The sequence below is a fragment of the Oncorhynchus tshawytscha genome, linkage group LG05 (genome assembly GCF_018296145.1).
Source record: "Oncorhynchus tshawytscha isolate Ot180627B linkage group LG05, Otsh_v2.0, whole genome shotgun sequence".
Taxonomy (NCBI): Eukaryota; Metazoa; Chordata; class Actinopteri; order Salmoniformes; family Salmonidae; genus Oncorhynchus; species Oncorhynchus tshawytscha.
This window is the reverse complement of record NC_056433.1, coordinates 46188222-46211207: the sequence shown is the minus strand read 5'-3', so window position 1 is coordinate 46211207 and position 22986 is coordinate 46188222. Positions and strand designations below refer to the sequence as shown.

The window sequence follows — 22986 nt, the reverse complement described above, 5'->3', positions numbered from 1 at the left end:
ACGGGGGCTTTTCAGGAGTGTGTGCTTAGTCCTCTCCTGTACTCCCTGTTCACCCTCAACTCCAACACAATCTTTAAGTTTTCAGACGACACAACGTTGATAGGCCAGATCACCGACGACGACGAGACCGCCTATAGAGAGGTCAATGACCTGGCAGTGTGGTGCCAGGACAACAATATCTCCCTAAATGTCAGCAAGACAAGGGAGCTGATCATGGACTACAGGAAACAGAGGTCCGAGCCACGCCCACATCCACATTGACCAGGCTGTAGTGGAGCGGGTCGAGAGCTTCAAGTTCCACGGGTGTAACACATCACTAAGGAATGAACATGGTCCACACACACTATGCAGAAAAAGTGCTGTAATTTCTAAACAGTTCACCCGATATGGATGAAAATACCCTCAAATTAAAGCGGACAGTCTGCACTTTAACCCCATCAAATCCAACCTCAACTTTTCAGATCAAAAATGTCAAATCAAAAGTGCTGGAGTACCGGTACCCCCTGTATATAGCCAAGTTATCAGTACTCATTGTGCATTTATTTATTCCTCGTGTCATTATTTGTTCTATATCGTTCTCTCTGCATTGTTGGGAAGGGCGCGTAAGTAAGCATTTCACTGTTGGTCTACACCTGTATTTCACAAAGCATGTGACAAATAACATTTGATTTGATTTGAAGTCGAATATAACTAATTGGAGAGTTTCTATTTTGTCAGGAGGTGTGTCAGGCGGTGATTGTCAAGCAAATAACTGCTGGTCTCACGGTAATTGACCGTTAATAAACATAAACATGTTTAGCATCTCCTGGCTTCCACACATAGCCTACACGCCACTGATGCAGACTTTTGGAACATCTACATTTTAAAAAGTTTAATAAATCCATGTAATATAGCCTACACTTTTACAATAAATCCAATATCTAATTTTAGGCAGGTCTAAAGAAACATGATATGAAGAAAATGTAAGCTATTTCAGAATAACAGAATGAGTTGTCCTTATGTTAGGCTCTGATCTGGCTATGCCATAATATGGCTGTGGGCTAACACTAGTTCATTTAGCAGACAAGATTTGTGTAGAATTTTGTGGCATTATTTTATAGTAGGAAGAATACAATTGAACATAGCTGACTAAAATAGAAAGGATATTTTCTCCAAACTACATGAGGGAGTGCGCACATGAGGCTATTCTGTGTTTCGCAGCTAACAAAGAAACAGGTCCTCTTATATGCTTAATTTAGAGCTATTTATGCAACTTTAGTTGTGATACAAATGTTGGGCTATATGTTTTGATTTTTAGTACATTCTAAGGCTGCTGTCATAACTTTACTTTCATTAAATTGATGACTGTTATTTATTTAATCAACTAAATCTGTTTAATTTTTACCCAATTAAATTAGTCATGTAACAATTAACTCATTAGGATTTTGGGGCACCACGAGAGAGGTTGTTTAAAGAGTTACCGTCTCCCGAATTAAACTCTAAATGTCTTTACCTATCACATCCATAAAACAGTCAACGTATTAATCATTACCTCATACCATATTATCATTCTGAACCGTCGTAACCTCCTTGCATCCACAAAAAACCCAGCCTTAATCATGATTCAGTACTACACAAATTGGTTTAATTATTTATTTACTAGCTAACTAAATAATAACACAGAATAAACATACACCCTTCACATGAGACAAAGGTCCCTAGTGGACTGACACAATATGACGGCTTATTACAACAGAGAATGGGGGGTGGGACGACACTTATCGTGGAATACATTTTATAACTATTCTCACATTAATCATATACTTTGCACTCAAACTGCCAACCGTTTGGAAAAAGACATCATTCATGTATTTACGTGTGAGTGCCTTTGTTCGCCATTTATCTCTGTCGGAACCAGTCCTTCTTAGGAAGGATGTGGGTTGGCCTTTCAGTGGCACGCTTGTAAGGCTCTGATTGTCCTAAAGGGTCTGGCCCCGTCTTTTCTACTGTTGTTCACTCTGGAAGATAGCCAGCTGTGTCGACGTTTCCCATTGGTGATGATGGTAGGAGAATCCGGTGATTTGAGACTCATAGTAGGATGGGATGGTTTGAAGAGTAGTATGATGGTCCCGCTTAGATTTGCTTTTCTCGATATCTGACTTAGGACAGCTAATAAGCCGTATCAGTGATTGTCTTGGAGGTGAGCTTCTCGCCTACACATCGTGTTGATTATTCAAGGTTCAGGATTCAGACCACATTACATGCACAGCTGCAACCTGGCAATGTTCTGGTCTGAAATGTTCATTCTTAACTAGTCTTTTTAAGCACTCTGTTCAAAAGGGAAAGTTCCATTGGGCTGACACGCTCTTATGACCTCATTCGGGACCTGACTACTTACTGTACGAAGGATATGATTGCAGGTTATCTCCTATGACTCCTAAAATCACATTTCTAACAAAAATAATTTCATACTTTTTTACATTATAAGCACAACGTATTGGATGGAAGCTTGACTGATAAAGGAGATATACTTACCAAGTTTCAGTATTTCACCCATACAATTTTTTATGACATCACAAAATAAAAATCAATATGAAATTAGTTGTCTATAGCTCCCAACTGACCATTCCCACATTCCTATGTTAGAATTAGTGTTCCAGTATTCACGTTTGACTGTGTTTGAGTTTCGTCAGGAAAATGTCTGTTAACAAAGAACATTCCTTGGGTTAAATACGGGAGGGGGAAAGAAAGTCTCATTCTACTGTAATTTACAACAAGGTGTGAACTGTTGACCATCCAGAAGCCCCCCCCCCTCTCTGAGGCGCATATTGAAGATATTGATTGAATGGTCCACATGTATTTTTCGCCAGCCAACAAGATGAGTAGGCCTAACAAACAGCAGAAGTATTTGCCTATCAATTTTTGTGCTATGGGGATTGACATAGGCTCCCATAGTACAAAAGCTGACCTATTCTGTGAGAGAAATAAATATTCCAAACATAGTCTAGGACACATGCCAGTGTGTACATATATTTATATGTATATATTCTTATTCCATCCCTTTACATTTGTGTGTATTAGGCAGTTGTGAAATTGTTCGATTACTTGTTAGATATTACTGCATTTTCGGAACTAGAAGCACAAGCATTTCGCTACACTCGTATTAACATCTGCTATGTGTATGTGACCAATACAATTTGATTTGATTTGGGCAGTTGTGGAATTAATACAACCTCTAGCATCAAACAAACTTTTTTAAGCAATGAGGCTGACGCAACAGATCAGAACGTTTAGCTTAAAATGTTTATAAACTAGTAGGCTATTTCTTCACATCATCAGCGCAGCAATGCGCACACCGCAGGAGGCTATAAACGCAAATGTTCCAAAATGCAATAAATTAGCGGGAGAACGCCGTTCTCAAAAGTGACCGCAAATGCGAATATGCATGTAATGCTTTTATTATAAAGGTGCATATTTATGGAGAAAATAGTTTTCCCCAAACTTGAAACTCAGTTGCTGCTTGGTGTATGTATGCCAGTTATGCTCTACACCAGTTGTAAAGCTGATTTAATGTGCTTAATTTTAAGAAGTTATTTGGCCACTTTAGTTGTGATGGGCTCTCATGAAGTGTTTGATTAGATTTTTGATTACATTTGCATTGATGTCAGAGTGATTAGAGGAACAATAGAATGCTGAGTACCAGGCAAATTTGGTAGGATACTACTGAACATCAGCAGCATTAGAGCTAATTGCCGTGACTAGGCAGTGTGGAATTTGACTGCTGTCATGACTGGTGACTGCAGGTGTGGCGGTAATACTGTCACCGTAACACCCCTAATCACGTGTCTCTATTATGTGTGGGAATACTTGGGAACAGATTTACAAAATGTAAATCACTTGAAGTGGATTTCCTGGTAATTTTACAGTCTTTTATGTTCAACAAGGAAAATTCTAAAAAAAAAAAATAGAATTTTCCTTGTTGGCCTCCTGTCGGGGAATCCTACTCTAAAAAATAGTTAGTAGAGAGGAAGGCTACGTTGGGGATGAAGGAGGGACAAGAACCGCAGATGATCCAGGAGTGACTACAGAAGGTTCAGGAGACCAAACACTCAGTAGAGCTCAGCAAGAAAGATGCAGAGCGAGTGATAGCAGACAGCTTGCAGGTCTTCACTGCTCTGGCCCTCTCCACTGAGAGAACCCGGGCTGAATTCATTGACGTTGTTCAGGAGAAGCAGGAGCAGCCGAGAAACTGGATTTAGGGCTGATTAAAGAGCTGGAGCAGGGAATCACTGATCTATGTAGGAGACACACTGACCTGAAGCAGCTCTCACATACTGATGACCACCTCCACCAAATCTCCCTATCCCTGTACCTCCCTACACTTAAATCAAATCAAATCAAATTTTATTTGTCACATACACATGGTTAGCAGATGTTAATGCGAGTGTAGCGAAATGCTTGTGCTTCTAGTTCCGACAATGCAGTAATAACGAACAAGTAATCTAACTAACAATTCCAAAAAAAAAACTACTGTCTTATACACAGTGTAAGGGGATAAAGAATATGTACATAAGGATATATGAATGAGTGATGGTACAGAGCAGCATAGGCAAGATACGGTAGATGATATCGAGTACAGTATATACATATGAGATGAGTATGTAAACCAAATGGCATAGTTAAAGTGGCTAGTGATACATGTATTACATAAGGATGCAGTCAATGATATAGAGTACAGTATCTACGTATGCATATGAGATGAATAATGTAGGGTAAGTAACATTATATAAGGTAGCATTGTTTAAAGTGGCTAGTGATATATTTACATCATTTCCCATCAATTCCCATTATTAAAGTGGCTGGAGTAGAGTCAGTGTCATTGACAGTGTGTTGGCAGTAGCCACTCAATGTTAGTGGTGGCTGTTTAACAGTCTGATGGCCTTGAGATAGAAGCTGTTTTTCAGTCTCTCGGTCCCAGCTTTGATGCACCTGTACTGACCTCGCCTTCTGGATGACAGCGGGGTGAACAGGCAGTGGCTCGGGTGGTTGATGTCCTTGATGATCTTTATGGCCTTCCTGTAGCATCAGGTGGTGTAGGTGTCCTGGAGGGCAGGTAGTTTGCCCCCGGTGATGCGTTGTGCAGACCTCACTACCCTCTGGAGAGCCTTACGGTTGAGGGCGGTGCAGTTGCCATACCAGGCGGTGATACAGCCCGCCAGGATGCTCTCGATTGTGCATCTGTAGAAGTTTGTGAGTGCTTTTGGTGACAAGCCGAATTTCTTCAGCCTCCTGAGGTTGAAGAGGCGCTGCTGCGCCTTCCTCACGATGCTGTCTGTGTGAGTGGACCAATTCAGTTTGTCTGTGATGTGTATGCCGAGGAACTTAAAACTTGCTACCCTCTCCACTACTGTTCCATCGATGTGGATGGGGGTGTTCCCTCTGCTGTTTCCTGAAGTCCACAATCATCTCCTTAGTTTTGTTGACGTTGAGTGTGAGGTTATTTTCCTGACACCACACTCCGAGGGCCCTCACCTCCTCCCTGTAGGCCGTCTCGTCGTTGTTGGTAATCAAGCCTACCACTGTTGTGTCGTCCGCAAACTTGATGATTGAGTTGGAGGCGTGCATGGCCACGCAGTCGTGGGTGAACAGGGAGTACAGGAGAGGGCTCAGAACGCACCCTTGTGGGGCCCCAGTGTTGAGGATCAGCGGGGGGAGGAGATGTTGTTGCCTACCCTCACCACCTGGGGGCGGCCCGGCAAATTGGAGTGGGTCTAGGGTGTCAGGTAGGGTGGAGGTGATATGGTCCTTGACTAGTCTCTCAAAGCACTTCATGATGACGGATGTGAGTGCTACGGGGCGGTAGTCGTTTAGCTCAGTTACCTTAGCTTTCTTGGGAACAGGAACAATGGTGGCCCTCTTGAAGCATGTGGGAACAGCAGGATGCCGTCTGGGCCTGCAGCCTTGCGAGGGTTAACACGTTTAAATGTCTTACTCACTTCGGCTGCAGTGAAGGAGAGACCGCATGTTTTCGTTGCAGGCCGTGTCAGTGGCACTGTATTGTCCTCAAAGCGGGCAAAAAAGTTATTTAGTCTGCCTGGGAGCAAGACATCCTGGTCCGTGACTGGGCTGGGTTTCTTCCTGTAGTCTGTGATTGACTGTAGACCCTGCCACATGCCTCTTGTGTCTGAGCCGTTGAATTGAGATTCTACTTTGTCTCTGTACTGGCACTTAGCTTGTTTGATAGCCTTGCGGAGGGAATAGCTGCACTGTTTGTATTCAGCCATGTTACCAGACACCTTGCCCTGATTAAAAGCAGTGGTTCGTGCCTTCAGTTTCACACGAATGCTGCCATCAATCCAAGGTTTCTGGTTAGGGAATGTTTTAATCGTTGCTATGGGAACGACATCTTCAACGCACGTTCTAATGAACTCGCACACCGAATCAGCGTATTCGTCAATGTTGTTGTCTGACGCAATACGAAACATCTCCCAGTCCACGTGATGGAAGCAGTCTTGGAGTGTGGAGTCAGCTTGGTCGGACCAGCGTTGGACAGACCTCAGCGTGGGAGCTTCTTGTTTTAGTTTCTGTCTGTAGGCAGGGATCAACAAAATGGAGTCGTGGTCAGCTTTTCCGAAAGGGGGCGGTGCAGGGCCTTATATGCGTCGCGGAAGTTAGAGTAACAATGATCCAAGGTCTTTCCACCCCTGGTTGCGCAATCGATATGCTGATAAAATTTAGGGAGTCTTGTTTTCAGATTAGCCTTGTTAAAATCCCCAGCTACAATGAATGCAGCCTCCGGATAAATCGTTTCCAGTTTGCAGAGAGTTAAATAAAGTTCGTTCAGAGCCATCGATGTGTCTGCTTGGGGGGGATATATACGGCTGTGATTATAATCGAAGAGAATTCTCTTGGTAGATAATGCGGTCTACATTTGATTGTGAGGAATTCTAAATCAGGTGAACAGAAGGATTTGAGTTCCTGTATGTTTCTTTCATCACACCATGTCACGTTAGTCATAAGGCATACGCCCCCGCCCCTCTTCTTACCAGAAAGATGTTTGTTTCTGTCGGCGCAATGCGTGGAGAAACCCGCTGGCTGCACCGCTTCGGATTGCGTCTCTCCAGTTAGCCATGTTTCCGTGAAGCAGAGAACGTTGCAGTCTCTGATGTCCCTCTGAATGCTACCCTTGCTCGGATTTCATCAACGAGACTGGACATTGGCGAGAAGAATGCTAGGGAGAGGTGCACGATGTGCCCGTCTCCGGAGTCTGACCAGAAGACCGCTCGTTTCCCTCTTTTTCTGAGTCGTTTTTTCGGGTCGCTGCATGTAATCCACTCCGTTACACTGGTTGTAAGGCAGAACACAGGATCCGCATCGCGAAAAACATATTCTTGGTCGTACTGATGGTGAGTTGACGCTGATCTTATATTCAGTAGTTCTTCTCGGCTGTATGTAATGAAACCTAAGATGACCTGGGGTACTAGTGTAAGAAATAACACGTAAAAAAAACAAAAAACTGCATAGTTTCCTAGAACGCGAAGCGAGGCGGCCATCTCTGTCGGCGCCGGAAGTAACTTACCAAGGGCTGGTATGAGATCAGTGTTTACAGTAAGCTGGGGGGGGGTTGTGTTGAGGTGACCTAAGGATGGATACTGGAATGTGGGACTGAGAAATAGGGATAAATATGAGGCCTTTACCACTCCCGTTACTCACCTCTTTCTGGATGAGAAGCCTCAGAAATTGGGGGTGTTTGTGGATCATGAGGAGGGTCAATCTATAATGTGGAGGCCAGGTCTGATATCTACTCTTTCATTGGCTGCAACTTCACAGAGAAACTGTATCCATATAGCCACCCTGGTAATGTTATTGGTGAAAACTCAGCCTCATTGGTCATCACTCCTATCAATTACTGAATCAGGGTCCAATAAATTTACAGGGCTTTCACTTCATATTAAATGTAACTAAATGTAATCAAAGTAATCCCCAAACTAATTATTTATCATGAGCAGGCCATAAACAATAACTAGTAATGCTGGTTAAAATCTTAACTTTATAGTTATAAATTGCTGAGGTGTAGTCACTTTCAAGGACACAAGCAAGTACACAGTACAAATATGGTACAAAATATTAAATATGATGTATTTCCTATTCAACTTAACTATGAATACAGTGCATTAGGTAATTATTCAGACCCCTTGACTTTTTCCACATTTTGTTACAGCCTTATTCTAAAATGTATGAAATAGTTTTTTCCCCTCATCAACCTACACACAATACCTCATAATGACACAGCAAAAACTGGTGTTTAGAACATTTTGCAAATTTATTAAAAATAACGACACACAAGCACATGGACAACACCATCAGTGACACACATCTATCATTATGGTTAGCTGGACCATCTAGTTCATCAAGTCCAAAAATGGATGCAACAATTCCAGATGACCCTGATAGAAAGTGAACAAGTGCACATTTCAGAGAGTATAGTGACACAAATCCATGTGAATCCCTGTGATTTAAGGCTATGGTGTGTATAAAACCTAAGCACCATAGTACTTAGCTATACTTTAACAAAATAAAATAGAATCTTTTCAAAATCTTTATATGTAAAATCAATGAATGCATCGAATTGCTGAGCGATTGCAGTGAAAATAATCAGGAGGTAAAAGCAGAAGTTACGTTTCATTAGTCACCTCAATGTCACTCTTAACCTTATTCTACCACAGGCCAGCACCCCGGCTATAACAGTCAAAGGGAAGACTTCTGCTGTCTCATTATATTAGCCTGCATTAATTACATGCTACAATATTGATGCATCATCAATAACAAATCAAATAAATAAGTTGGACCACTGATTAAAGTTTTTTTTGTAAATACAATGACCCTAATTAAATAAATATGACTATTAAGTTCACCTGGGCCGTGTTCTGTTGAGCACAATGTAGCAAAAATGTTTTGCAACAAAATAATTGAGCATTTTTTTATGGAACAAGTTCAGCTACTACCAACATTTTTTTAATCCTACTGTTTAAAAAAAAATAAAGATTCTGTTTTGTGCCAATTGAACACACACCTAACTAAAAGTATTTTTTTTGAAAACCCAATTCTAAACATCTGAAATACCTCGAAGATGCCTCGCTTTCAAATAACTATTGCATGAAAGTAACACAAAACAAAGGGTATTTTAAAAAGAGTAGAAAAAGATGTCATACACATTCATTATTTATATATTGCCAGTCATTTCAGGAATTTAAATTGCATTCCTAACAGAAGCATTCTTTGTCCAATTCAACAGAAAATAAGTAAACAGAAATTGACCCGGAATTGTTGTTGTAACTTCAGATCAGAACAAATACCTCATGATTTGCTCTCAATAGCACTTTATGATTATTTTCTCATATTAGTATTTTCTTACAATCAGTCTTTTGTTAGTCTGTACCACTACTGCAAAATGTTTAAATCAATAATACTGTAAATGTACAAAAAAAAGTTACATATATGACTCCTAAAAACATTCTGATGATTTACATCATACAATAGCAATGAGTAGGTTACTTTTGTACCGTTTGGAAGTAGAAACCCTGACATTTGGACTCACTGACACTGAAATGGCCTCATTGCTTTTGAGAGGAAAGAGTTATTCAAGACAAAATAAATATGTATTTATTTTCTATGATTTGTACCTTGCATCTGGGAAGTTGCCTGGATGTGCTTTCACTACTATCAAAATTATTTGAATTGTTTAAAAAAAAGGAAGGCTAAATGTTAAAAGAGTAACTTTAAATAAATAAATGTGACAAGCCATGTAAAACTAAGATGCGTTTTTGAGTAAAGACAATACTCATGGAGTGTGCCTGCCTATTTCTTTCTATTCGGTATTATTGTGTAAGGAAACGGAAACGCCTGTATATCAAGCATCTCAAATCATATCATACATCCTTCAATAGGATGCCTATTGGCAAGGTACTTCAAAAACTTTTATAGTCATTCAGAGCAACAGAAAATAATCATTTGCAACCACATTACATCCTAATCGCAATAAAATATATTAACAATACATCTTGATACTTGCAAAATATACATCCACAACAACGTTCTTTCTCAACATAATTCAACTGTTGTATAAGATACAAATAAAAGCAAACAAAATAACTGAGTAAGAGTCCAGTAACACAGGCAGGACTGTTATACACACACCTTCAAGGTACAATCTGAAATGTCTGCCTGCTGTGGCCAGACAAAATGCAAACAAACAAACAATCTATGCTCAAAAGCACACGCACACAAACTTCAATCTCAGAAAAACCCATCCCCTTACTCCCACCAGGTCAGCACAAAAAAAAAAAAATCACTATAGATCTTTAACCTCACGACCTCTAACCTCGCACTAGACAGAAGCCAGTATATGAAACCACCCTGATTCTGCAAAATAGAGGGATTTATTTAGACTGTTCTGTCATGATGTTGACGGAACATGAAAGCGTAGCCACTCTGAGGTCTGCGGATGGGGTCGATGGTGGACGGTGAGCCCTTCTCATGTGGAGGATGGGGCCATGTGTCCGTGAACACGGAAGCGGTACACGCACGTGTACTTTAGGTGACCCCAGTTACTCAGAATGCGCAGCTCCACATAGCGATGGATGGCTGTGGTAGGGTTCTGAGTGGTAGGGTTCTGAGAGAAAGAGAGGGAGAGAACAGGAAGGATAAAGAGTTAGCATGAGAAACTCAACCGAGTGTGGCAGATTTCAGCTGTAGCAAGCTCCAAAAGTTAAACCTAGCTAGCCTAACCCTGACTAAGTTTGAATGACGCGACTCACGGGCAGTTGGAAGGTTTGGATTGGCTCTCCATGCTGGTCATAAGTGAAGGTTCCCAGGCAGGTGCCGTCTTCTGTCTCGGTGGACATACCCTGTACAGAGAGAGAAATAGACGAGTGAGATCTTTTAAGGGAGAAACCAGTCCTTAGCGTACTGCTCCAGACATCTCGGTGGGAAATGTCCGACAGAAGATTCTACATGGAATAGGGGGTATCACAGTTAGTTCAGGTGTCAGAGGTGACTCACATAGACAGAGAAGGCCTTGGGGGCGCTGTCGATGCGTCCGGTGGGGGCGGTGGATACAGGCAGGTGTTCCAGGGTGACGTGGGTGATGCGCGCGGGATGAGACAGGGCGATGACTAAGGTGCCCTGCGCACCGTGGAACGCCCAACACTTCCCAGCCTGCGCAGGCTGGCCCTGAGGGGCGGGGACAGGTGAGGTTCACGTTAAGTTAGATTAGAAAATGCAAAAAAGAAAAGGAGACAGAGAGAAAAGGAGAGTGGAGATTCCTATTGACATGGTGGCAACAAACAACAAAGAAAGGATATAAAAACAGCTAGAAAGAGGTACCTGGATAACTGTGCGGGGGCTCTCAGAGGAGTACCACAGAGGTATGCCCAGGAAGGTCACACATGCCGAGCGGGTGCGGTACGTCTCGGAACACCGAGTGCTCACAATGCTGGCACCTTGGGACTCTAAGGCAAAGTCCGGCATCCTGTCGGCCAATGGAGGACTGCAGTCCTTCACAATCTCTTTCACTATCCGTGGCTCATTCTGGGGCACATTCTCATGCAGCCATTTGGCCATGGCCTCTTTGAGCTCGGTGGTCAGGTGTGCGTTGGCTTTGGTGGGGCTGGGCTCTGGGGGAGGCTGGTTCTGGACAGAGTAGACCTGTTGCTGCAGCTACACAATAGACACCAAATCCATTAGGTTAGGAAGGCTCATCATTCATGTTGTCGGAGTCCAAAAATGGCACCCATTCCCTATAAGTGCAGTACTTTTGACCAGGGCACTACATAGGGAATAGGGTGCCATTTTGGACTCAGCCATTCATATTTCAGTTATTCAGCACACATACGTGGCTCTGGTGCTACAAATTTGACCGGGTTTGTGTACCTGTTTGTGTGTGTGTACATTACCGTGGCAGTCTGGTCCTCCAGGGCAGCGACTCTCCCCCTGACGTGTGTGTGTTGCTCCTTGAGGTCGTCTACCTGACTGGAGAAGCCGGCTGTCTGCTGGCTCAAACGACGTTCCCAATCCAAAGGATCCACACTACAATAGAATAGAATCAATTAAAATAAACATGTGTAACTATTTGTATGAATATAATAAGATTCAACAACCGAGACATAAACTGAACAAGTTACACAGACATGTGACTAACAGAAATGGAATAATGTGTCCCTGAACAAAGGGGGGGTAAAAATCAAATATAACAGTCAGTATCTGGTGTGGCCACCAGCTGCATTAAGTACTGCAGTGCATCTCCACCTCATGGACTGCACCAGATGTGCCAGTTCTTGCTGTGAGATGTTACCCCACTCTTCCACCAAGGCACCTGCAAGTTCCCAGACATTTCTGGGGGGGGAATGGCCCTAGCCCTCACCCTCCGATCCAACAGGTCGCAGACGTGCTCAATGGGATTGAGAACCAGGCTCTTCGCTGGCCATGGCAGAACACTGACATTCCTGTCTTGCAGGAAATCCCGCACAGAACGAGCAGTATGGCTGGTGGCATTGTCATGCTGGAGGGTCATGTCAGGATGAGCCTGCAGGGAGGGTACCACATGAGGGAGGAGGATGTCTTCCCTGTAACGCACAGCGTTGAGATTGCCTGCAATGACAACAAGCTCAGTCCGATGATGTTGTGACACACCACCCCAGACCATAATGGACCCTCCACCTCCAAATCGATCCCGCTCCAGAGTACAGACCTTGGTGTAACGCTCATTCCTTCTACGATAAACGTGAATCCGACCATCACCACTGGTGAGAAAAAAAACACGACTCGTCAGTGAAGAACACTTTTTGCCAGTCCTGTCTGGTCCAGCGACGGTGGGTTTGTGCTCATAGGCGACGTTGTTGCCGGTTAAGTCTGGTGAGGACCTGCCTTACAACAGGCCTACAAGCCCTCAGTCCTGCCTCTCTCAGCCTATTGCGGACAGTCTGAGCACTGATGGAGGGATTGTGCATTCCTGGTGTAACTCGGGCAGTTGTTGTTGCCATCCTGTACCTGTCCTGCAGGTGTGCTGTTCAGATGTACCGATCCTGTGCAGGTGTTGTTACACGTGTCTTGCCACTATGAGGACGATCAGCTGTCCGTCCTGTCTCCCTGCAGTGCTGTCTTAGGCGTCCCACAGTAAGGACATTGCAATTTATTGCCCTGGCCACATCTGCAGTCCTCATGCCTCCTTGCAGCATGCCAAAGGCATGTTCGGGCAGATGAGCAGGGACCCTGGGCATCTTTCTTTTGGTGTTTTTCAGAGTCAGCAGAAAGGCCTCTTTAGTGTCCTAAGTTTTCATAACTGTGACTTTAATTGTAACGTCTATTTAGTGAGAAAAATATGTTTGACTGTGACTGATGGTATGAGGGACAGCTGGGAATTTAGCCAGGACACCAGGGTTAACACCCCTACTCTTACAATAAGTACCATGGGATCTTTAGTGACCACAGAGAGTCAGGACACCCGTTTAACATCCCATCCAAAAGACAGCACCCTACACAGGGCAGTATCCCCAATCACTGCCCTGGGGCATTGGGATATATCTTTTTTTGACCTGAGGAAAGAGTGCTTCCTCCTGGCCCTCCAACACCACTTCCAGCAGAATCTGGTCTCCCATCTAGGAACCAACCAGAAGCAAGCCAGCAGTGGGATGCAGGGTGGTATGGAGGGTGGTATGCTGCTGGCTAGTTTGGGATGTTAGATTGTCTCATACTTTTCCTATTCACCAATGTCTTAAATCCTTTCAAATTTGCATAGGGAGCATGGGTAAGGAGCTAGGGGTAGTTTCTGAATGGGGCCGGCTCCCGAGTGGTGCAGCAATCTCAGTGCTAGAGGCGTCACTACAGACCCTGGTTCGATTCCAGGCTGCAATCACAACCGGCCGTGATCGAGAGTCCCATAGGGCGGCACACAATTGGCCCACGGCGTCATTGTAAAATAAGAATTTGTTCTTAACTGACTTGCCTAGTTAAATATACGTTAAATAACTAAATAAAATAAACACTCACCTGTCCACTCTCACATTCCTCATGTCTGTCCTCACGTCTGTCAAGTCTGTCTGTAGTCTCTCTACCATCTGTTGGGATAGATAAGCACAAAAACCACATCTCAACCCTGTATGTAAATAACAGCACTGCTATAGTATAAAACCCTGGAAATGAAACTGGTGCTGAGCGATTAACCAACATGACATTTTTTTTCGGTTATTAATTAAACAACTAATTAACCGACATCGGTTCAAGTACTTGAATTCCGTTTAGTTCTTTTTTTTTCTGAGCCCAACGCCCCGTTTCTGTAGACAGAAATCAAATCATTCACGAAAGAAATCAAGTCAAGAACTATGTGGGACGCTGGGCTGAAGGGAGTTGTCATTTTCATTAAGCAAATATTCAACCTAGTTCAGCGCAGAAATGTGGTAATTAACCTCAATGTCCATAACCCACTGCACCAGTTTTTTTCCACCTCAGACAAATCAGAGAGGAAGAGGCGAAGTGAAAGGTTTCACTCTCGACAGAATCTGTCCAAAATAAGCCCAATGCATTTCTATGGGCTTATTTTGGACCTCAGCTTGTCGCCTGCCTTCCCTCATTTGAGACAACGACTCCCAATGTCAGAGCAGAGACATGAGCATCTCGTTATTATAAACAGACCTCTGGACATTATACACTTTTTTTAGGTTAGGTTAGATACACACAGTCATTGAAAATAAGAATTTGTTCTTAACTGACTTGCCCAGTTAAATAAAAGGTCAAATAAATGAAAATAAATATATGCAAAAGTACTATCTCACAACTCAACGAAACCTTCACTCTTGCGTAGACATTTAGAAACGAAACATGCCAATTTGAAAAATAAGCCACGGGAGTTTGAGTGAGAATTAAGACGACGTTAGAGTAGTAAAACATGTACAGTTGAAGTCGGAAGTTTACACACACTTAGGTTGAAGTCATTAAAACTAATTTTTCAAACACTCCACAAATTTCTTGTTAAGAAACTATAGTTTTGGCAAGTCAGTTCGGACATCTACTTTGTGCATGACAAAAGTAATTTTCCCAACAATTGTTTACAGACAGATTAATTCACTGTATCACAATTCCAGTGGGTCAGAAGTTTACATACACTAAGTTGACTGTGCCTTAAAACAGCTTGGAAAATTCCAGAAAATGATGTCATTTGGATTGGCAAACCAATCCCAGGACAACAGCAAAGGACCTTGTGAAGATGCTGGAGGAAACAGGTACAAAAGTATCTATATGCACAGTAAAACGAGTCCTATATCGACATGACCTGAAAGGCCGCTCAGCAAGGAAGAAGCCACTGCTCCAAACCCACCATAAAAAGCCAGACTACGGTTTGCAACTGCACATGGGGACAAAGATCGTACTTTTTGGAGAAATGTCCTCTGGTCTGATGAAACAAAAATATAACTGTTTGGTCATAATGACCATCATTATGTTTGGAGGAAAAAGGGGGAGGCTTGCAAGCCAAAGAACACCATCCCAACCGTGAAGCACGGGGGAGGCAGCATCATGTTGTGGGGGGGGGCTTTGCTGCAGCAGGGACTGGTGCATTTCACAAAATAGATGGCATCATGAGGCAGGACAATTATGTGGATATATTGAAGCAACATCTCAAGACATCAGTCAGGAAATTAAAGCTTGGTTGCAAATGGGTCTTCCAAATGGACAATGACCCCAAGCATACTTCCAAAGTTGTGGCAAAATGGCTTAAGGACAACAAAGTCAAGGTATTGGAGTGCCATCACAAAGGACTGACCTCAATCATATAGAAAATTTGTGGGCAGACCTGAAAAAGCGTGCGAGCAAGGAGGCCTACAAACCTGAATCAGTTACACCAGCTCTGTCAGGAGGAATGGGCCAAAATTCACCCAACTTATTGTGGGAAGCTTGTGGAAGGCTACCCGAAACGTTTGACCCAAGTGAAACAATTTAAAGGCAATGCTACCAAATACTAATTGAGTGTATGTAAACATCTGACCCACTGTCAATGTGATGAAAGAAATAAAAGCTGAAATAAATCTCTCTCTACTATTATTCTGACATATCACATTCTTAAAACAAAGTGGTGATTCTAACTGACCTAAGACAGGGAATTTTTACTAGGATCAAAGGTCAGGAATTGTGAAAAACTGAGTTTTAATGTAAACTTCCGACTTCAACTGTATAAAAGCGACAGATACCATTAATAAGAAGGGGCTAGAAGCACCTTATATGGTGAGCTACCGAGTGGCGATGACAGGCAAGCCCCATACTATTGTGGAGGACTTAATTGTTCCTGCTGCTGCGGATATGGCTGGTACAATGCTGGGGGAAAAGGCCCAAAAAACTATACAGACAATATCTCCATCAAACAACACGGTTTCACGACGCATCAGTGACATGGCAGGAGAGGTTTTGAAACAATTACTGCTTCGCATACAAGCCAGTGAATTCTATGCGTTACAGCTGGATTGGTCAACAGACATGGCGGGCCTGGCACAGCTCCTGGTATGTCTGTTACGTTTCTGGGGGATCAATTAAGGAAGACGTCCTCTTCTGCAAACCACTGGAAACCAGGACAACAGGAGATAATATTTTTAAAGTACTGGACAGCTTTGTGACATCAAATGGACTTTGGTGGTCAAGATGTGTTGGTATCTGTACTGATGGTGCAAAAGCCATGACAGGGAGACATAGTGGAGTGGTAAGGCGCGTGCAAGCAGTTGCTCCCGACGCCACTTGCGTATACTGCAGCATCCACCGAGATGCTCTTGTTGCCAAGGGAATGCCTGACAGCTTGAAAGACGTTTTGGACGCTACAGTGAAAATGGTTAACTATGTTAATGCAAGGGCCCTGAACTCTCGTGTATTTTCTTCACTATGCAATGTCATGGGCAGTGACCATGTAACACTTTTACAACATACAGAAGTGCGCTGGTTATCAAGGGGCAAAGTATTGACACGTTTTTTTTTTTTTTTTGAGAGACTAGTTTAAAGTTCTTTTACTGACCATAATTTTCACTTGTCTGACTGCTTGCATGATGACGAATGATCTGAATCTAGGATTTAAAAAAAATATTTAACTAGGCAAGTCAGTTAAGAACAAATTCATATTTACAATGACGGCCTACCGGGGAACAGTGGGTTAGCAAAATGACCGATTTTTACCTTGTCAGCTCGAGGATTCGATCCAGCAACCTTTTGGTTACTGGACCAACGCTCTAACCACTAGGCTACTTGCCGATTACAGGGACTCTCCGCAACTTTATTCAACGCGTGGGACAGAATTGAGGCTATGATTAAGAAGTTGGCGCTCTTCTTGTTAATGCAGACAGAGGAGAACACACAGGTCTTTCCATCATTGTATGATTTTTTTGGTGTGCAAATGAACTCAAGCTTACGGACAATGTCAAATGTGATATAGCGAAGCACCCGAGTGAGTTGGGTGCGCAATTACACAGAAACTTTCCCGAAACGAACGACACAAATAACTGGATTCGTTAACCCTTTCATGCCCTGCCTCCAGTCCACTTACCGATATCTGAACAGGAGAGCATCATCAAAATTGCAACAAGCGGTTCTGTGAAAATGTAATTTAATCAGAAGCCACTGCCAGATTTCTGGATTGGGCTGTGCTGAGTATCCTGCCTTGGCAAATCGTGCTGTTAAGACACTGATGCCCTTTGCAACCACATACCTATGTGAGAGTGGATTCTCGGCCCTCACTAGCATGAAAACTAAATACAGGCACAGACTGTGTGTAGAAAATGATTAAAGACTGAGACTCTCTCCAATACAACCCAATATTGCAGAGCTATGTGCATCCTTTCAAGCACACCCTTCTCATTAACCTGTAGTGAGTTATTCACAATTTTTTATGAACAAATAAAGTTTTATATGTAAGATGGCTAAATAAAGAGCAAAATGATTAATTATTATAATATTATTATTTGTGCCCTGGTCCTAGCTCTTTCCCACAAGCCGGGTTGTGACAAAAACTCACACTCATTCTTATGTTAAATAAATGTATCGTATAGTGTGTGGCAGGCTTACAATGATGGCAAAAAAACAACATTTGAGAGTGCGCTGACCCTGGTGCTAGAGGAGGGGGTGCGCAGCTGGAGGTTGAATGTCTGAAGGAGTACGGGACTATAAAAAGTTTGGGAACCACCGCTGTAGAGTACTCACCTCGGTAACAAATTTCTGCTGGTGGTCTTTCTTCTTAAGTGTTTCTATTTCTGTCTGCGGGAGAAAAACGCACAACTCAGTTCAGCAAAAATGAATACACCCAAATGAACTATAGTTTGTATTCTCTCTCTGTCTCTCTTACCAGGATGGTGTTCATCTTGGCTTCCAAAGCAGAATTGAATACCGACGCTTCATCCTGCAGAAGGAGTTGACAAACCTTATTGTACAATCCAGGAGTAGGTTACATATGTAGTGCGTCAATGCAGCATCCTTTCAAATCAAGAGAAAGATGATAGAGAGATGACTGGCGGGTATGTGGTCCTATCAGATCCTACCATAGCCTTGGGAGGCAGACTGAAGACAGGGGGTGGAGTCGGGGTGATGACTGGTCGGTTCAGGGTCATAGTCGGAGTTGGGGTGGACCATACTAAGGGGGCAAGGTGCCAGCAGCCTAGCAGAGAGAGGCAGAATAGACCTGAATACGCCAAGGGGCACCGTATCGTACAGGTTTCACAGACAACATTTAGATGTGTGAACATTATTGTGTCTACATTATTGCTCGTATAGTATGTGTTGTACTTCTGTTAGTGCCATTTTATACGTTCCCTCAGTGAATTAAATCGCCAGTAAGTACTATGGTTAGGGATGTCATTTGTGGACAATTTACATCTAGCACCAATAAAGTAAAAGTGCAAGTATACACAGCTTGCTGTTGGTTCTTTTCATGGCAGTTCTATATAACTATAGACTGTATGATTATGGGGTGTGATGCCACTCACCAAAAGTCAAGAGGAGGAGGAAGGCAGTTAGAATGGCCTTCCCCACACCGGCAGGGACAAACGGAGGGGCTACAGGAGGAGACAGAGTTAAAGCCGATGCTAAAAAAACAAGCTACAATTATTGAGACAAGCTAATGCTAACAAACAGACTACAAGCATAGAAACAAGCTAATGCTAACAAACAAGCTTCAAGCATTTAGACAAGCTAACGCTATGCTAATGCTAACAAACAAGCACACACCCACACATTACTCACTCCAGCTGGCGCTTTTCCTGCTGGCGCCAGAGCTCTGGCTGGCGCTAGCCCTTTGTCCGTACAAAGAGGTGTATCCAGAGTATCCTTTGAAACGTCTTGCCTCTGAAGAGGAGTAACCAGAGCTGTCCATGGTGCTGCTCTGGCTCTGGGCCTGGTTAAGGCTGGTCTGGCAGGAGGGAAAGCCCCTGGGGCTAGGAGCCAGATTCAGGCTGGGGGCTGGTGCTGGAGCCACACTGGGAGGCTCTTGGAAGGTCTTCCTCCTCTGAACCAAACTTGAGACCCCTGAGGGGCAAGGGTTGCAGGGAGAAAGAGAGAGGGTCAGATGGTCCGTTTTGAATAGCCATAATAGATAACTATAACCACAGACAGAAAAGGCTTGCCAGCTAGCTAACTAACAACAACAAAAAAGCAGCTACCCTAGCTATGTAACTACAATTCAAAGCTAACCTACCTAGCTCACTGTAATACAACGCATACAGTACTGAGTGCACAGTAGACGGTGAAAGTAACTGAGGGAGTGTCATTGGGACCGTGGATGCAGAAAGTGGGGTGAACCGTACCAATGTTGTCCTCAGCATTACTGAGTGGCTCCATCGTGCTAGTGGTGCTAGCCACGCTGTTGGCCCGGCTGGAGGTACGAGTGGAGGCCACTTTATGACCCCCTCTCTTCCTCTTGGTAAAGACCCTGATAGAGAGAGAAAGAGAGAGGAGGTTGATGAGAAGAGAGAGGGAGAGTTTGACATGGTGTTAAAGAAAGTATTAGGCCTACTGTATACGGTTATACTGTACAACATGGAAGACACACACCTCACAGGGCTCTCCCTGTAGGAAACTGAGGAGGATTCGTCATCCTCGGAGGATTGGTTGTAGTATCCCCCTAAAACCAGCCTCATACTCCGTCGCGACATGTCTGACAGAGAGAGAAATAGAGAAGTGTCAATGGCACTTATAGGCTACTGCGTGACAAGCCAATTTAAATTGGAGGAATCACTCACACACCTATCAATAATAGCACACGTTGTAACATTCACTTGGTTTACAGGTCTTCACACGTAGGACTTTATTTACAGTAACGGTCAAATAAAAGTTGTTAACACAAGAGTTACATTTTTTTTTAAAGGTTTCCAATAAATAGCCTCGGTAGTGTAAGGGTAGCCTAGAGCTAGTGGTAGGAGAGCTCTCTGGCAGATGCTCTCCTGTATAATCTCTAATCCAGTTACTCCCGAGCACCTCACACTGCTTTCTCTCTCTCACACACGCTCTGGGCATGGTACAATGGGTGTGAGTGTGTGTTTGAGTGTGCAATAAAAAAGGTTTCTCAGTAGATCTTGTGTAAGGACTGAATACAACACAGGTAGAATTGGTATAGTCATATGAAAAGGCTAGAGCTACCAAATCCATTTTACTCAGACAGCATACAAAGCCAGGCTGTTTGGGAATGAACTTCAACTTCCAAACACTGATTAGAATTAGCAGACAAGTACTGCGGAGAAGCTCAAATACGGGGAAAGGCACGTGCGGAGTGAGATGATGTGATGTGTGTTCACTGAGACAGGAAGCTAGAGCGTGTATCTGTGTGACTGATATGCACATTTAGAGGACAGAGTTGACAGCGAAAAGGAAGTTGACTCACACTAATCACCAGGTTTAACAACTACAGTAACAAGTTTAGGTTGCTTAGGCCGCTAGTAGGCCGGATACAGTGCATGTTAGTTTCCATGGTTACTGACAGACAAACAGCCACTGGTCGGACTAGTGACCAAGTGGGATAGAGCCAACACCACGCTCTGGAAAATAATAACCAGCCGGGTGTGCATTCAGTTCATTAAAGTTAAAACGTTTTACTAGCCTACATTGTGTGACAGTTTGTACTGAAGGACACGTTTCTCCAAAACAGTGCACCCTGTTCTTCAACAATCCTTGTGGTAGCCTTTTTGCTCCAGTTTGTTGGGTGTGGCCTGGCCCGACAGGCCAGGTATGGCCTGATCAATATGGGTGACCATTTGAAATAACAAAAAGCTTATTGTGAGGTCCCTTTGTAATTCCCAGCCCTATTACCTTCCTCTGGGTATGTAATAACTTTTATCTTCACCGAGAGTGGAACATATTATACTGTAATTCTCTCAAACCTCCTCTATTCCACTGAAAAGGACACTGATACTAAAGACACAAAAAGACACGAGCAAACACGTGAATGTGTTGCCACAACAACTTGAAGCTGATCCTAATAAGTACATTGCATGACGTTCCTCCTATGTGAACTACAGCGGAGAGAGTGAGGGTTGGAAAGTGAGGGCTCTGTGTTCAGGGTGGGGTAGAACGGGGAAGCCATTGAAGGAATAGATAGGATGACTACTGGCATAAAGCCAGGTAAATGAGACCACCACACACTTAGACAGACAGTGTGCACAGCAATGCACATATAAAGACACACATACTGAGAAACAACATCCATGAAGCATCGCGTGTACATATTTTGGCAAACTTTTTAGATATATGGTTCTGTGTACAAAATCTAATAAGATCGCATGGCTCATTTTACAAAACAATGCTTAGATCGGCTATAGCAGCTTGCAAGATGGTCATTACCCCCACAAGTCCTCTTGACAAGTGGAAATATTTAAATTCTAGCTTCGTTCTAGCCAGCAACATACCCAGCTAAAAAAACAGCTAAAGTTAGTTAGCTACATTTGATCAACAAACTGCTGCTGGACCTTATCGGACGCTGTCTGTCCGGACATAAACAAACGCATCATCAACAAAAGAGGGGGGGAAAAGTCATTCATCTGCTTGCTAACTAGCAAGCTGACAGCACATTACGAGTTCACAGCTAATGTAGTACAATTAAAAGTGCATAAACAAAGTTGGTGTAAAATAACGGAGATATTTGTCCTGACTTACTCCGTTGTTGGGGCGCCTTCGTGGGCAAGGCATAGGCAGCGAGCTGTCAAACCACTTCCAATTTGAAAGATAACTTGGCCAGTTGCAACCATGCAGCCCAATACATTTCCAACCACTAACCTATCGGCAGAACGGGGTAATAAATGAGCCAACCACTTTGTTTTTGCTCTTCGTAACACTTTTACAATCTGATACAGTTACTACATGGACAGCTACGTGAAGGTTGCTGTACTTGACAGCTTGGAAGAGGAGGAGCCGGCGGGCCAGAAGTCGCTTGCCTGTCGGCTTCTCATCGTTTCGAACAGAAAACACGACAATGTGCGCCACCCTGTGGCAATATCGTGTCAGCAACAGTTTTCCAAATTTCTCTTGATAGATTAATCATCGTGGCAATTTTCCACTGAATCTTGACAGTTAAAATTAATTCATCAAAAGTGTGAGACATGCCCATGTAAAATCAGGGACATCACATTTAGAAAATATTACCGTAATCTTGTACAATCTCCTCAATCAAGCAGATACCTGACTTGGGTTGTTGCACCAACGATATCCATACTTAACTTGATATTGTGTTGTGTTACATGTATGTTATGTTTTTTAAAATAAATTCCCGCAATTCAGTGTGAGGCTTGAAGTCATAATCAGTTGATTATGACGTCAGGCGTTTGTCCACAGGCCTAGGCAGAAATACACACAATGAATAGTTTGTGAATTTATTTCTAAATTATAAATCCGTTTTTAGGAAAACCGAATTATTTTATACGGGAATAGGCCTTTTGGAGAAAGTGATTGTCAGACATAGCCTTGACTAGCTCATTTTCAAAATACCCAGTATTCCTACAGTAG

General features: G+C 43.2%; 1 protein-coding gene across 1 annotated transcript; it reads right to left on the bottom strand.

Annotated features, from left to right (window-relative positions):
* Nucleotides 1-9183: 9183 nt before the first annotated feature.
* On the bottom strand, nt 9184-22424 carry LOC112250663 (SUN domain-containing protein 2). Its single transcript, XM_024421004.2, has 14 exons — nt 22141-22424; nt 20047-20149; nt 19800-19924; nt 19240-19521; nt 18984-19052; nt 18540-18655; nt 18347-18400; nt 18205-18258; nt 14026-14093; nt 11934-12066; nt 11365-11697; nt 11041-11211; nt 10797-10886; nt 9184-10651 (listed from the first exon to the last, which is right to left on the bottom strand). The coding sequence occupies exons 2-14, from the start codon at nt 20145-20147 to the stop codon at nt 10514-10516; spliced, it is 1734 nt and encodes a 577-aa protein (XP_024276772.1). The 5' UTR covers nt 20148-20149; nt 22141-22424; the 3' UTR covers nt 9184-10513.
* Between the last annotated feature and the right edge of the window lie 562 nt (nt 22425-22986).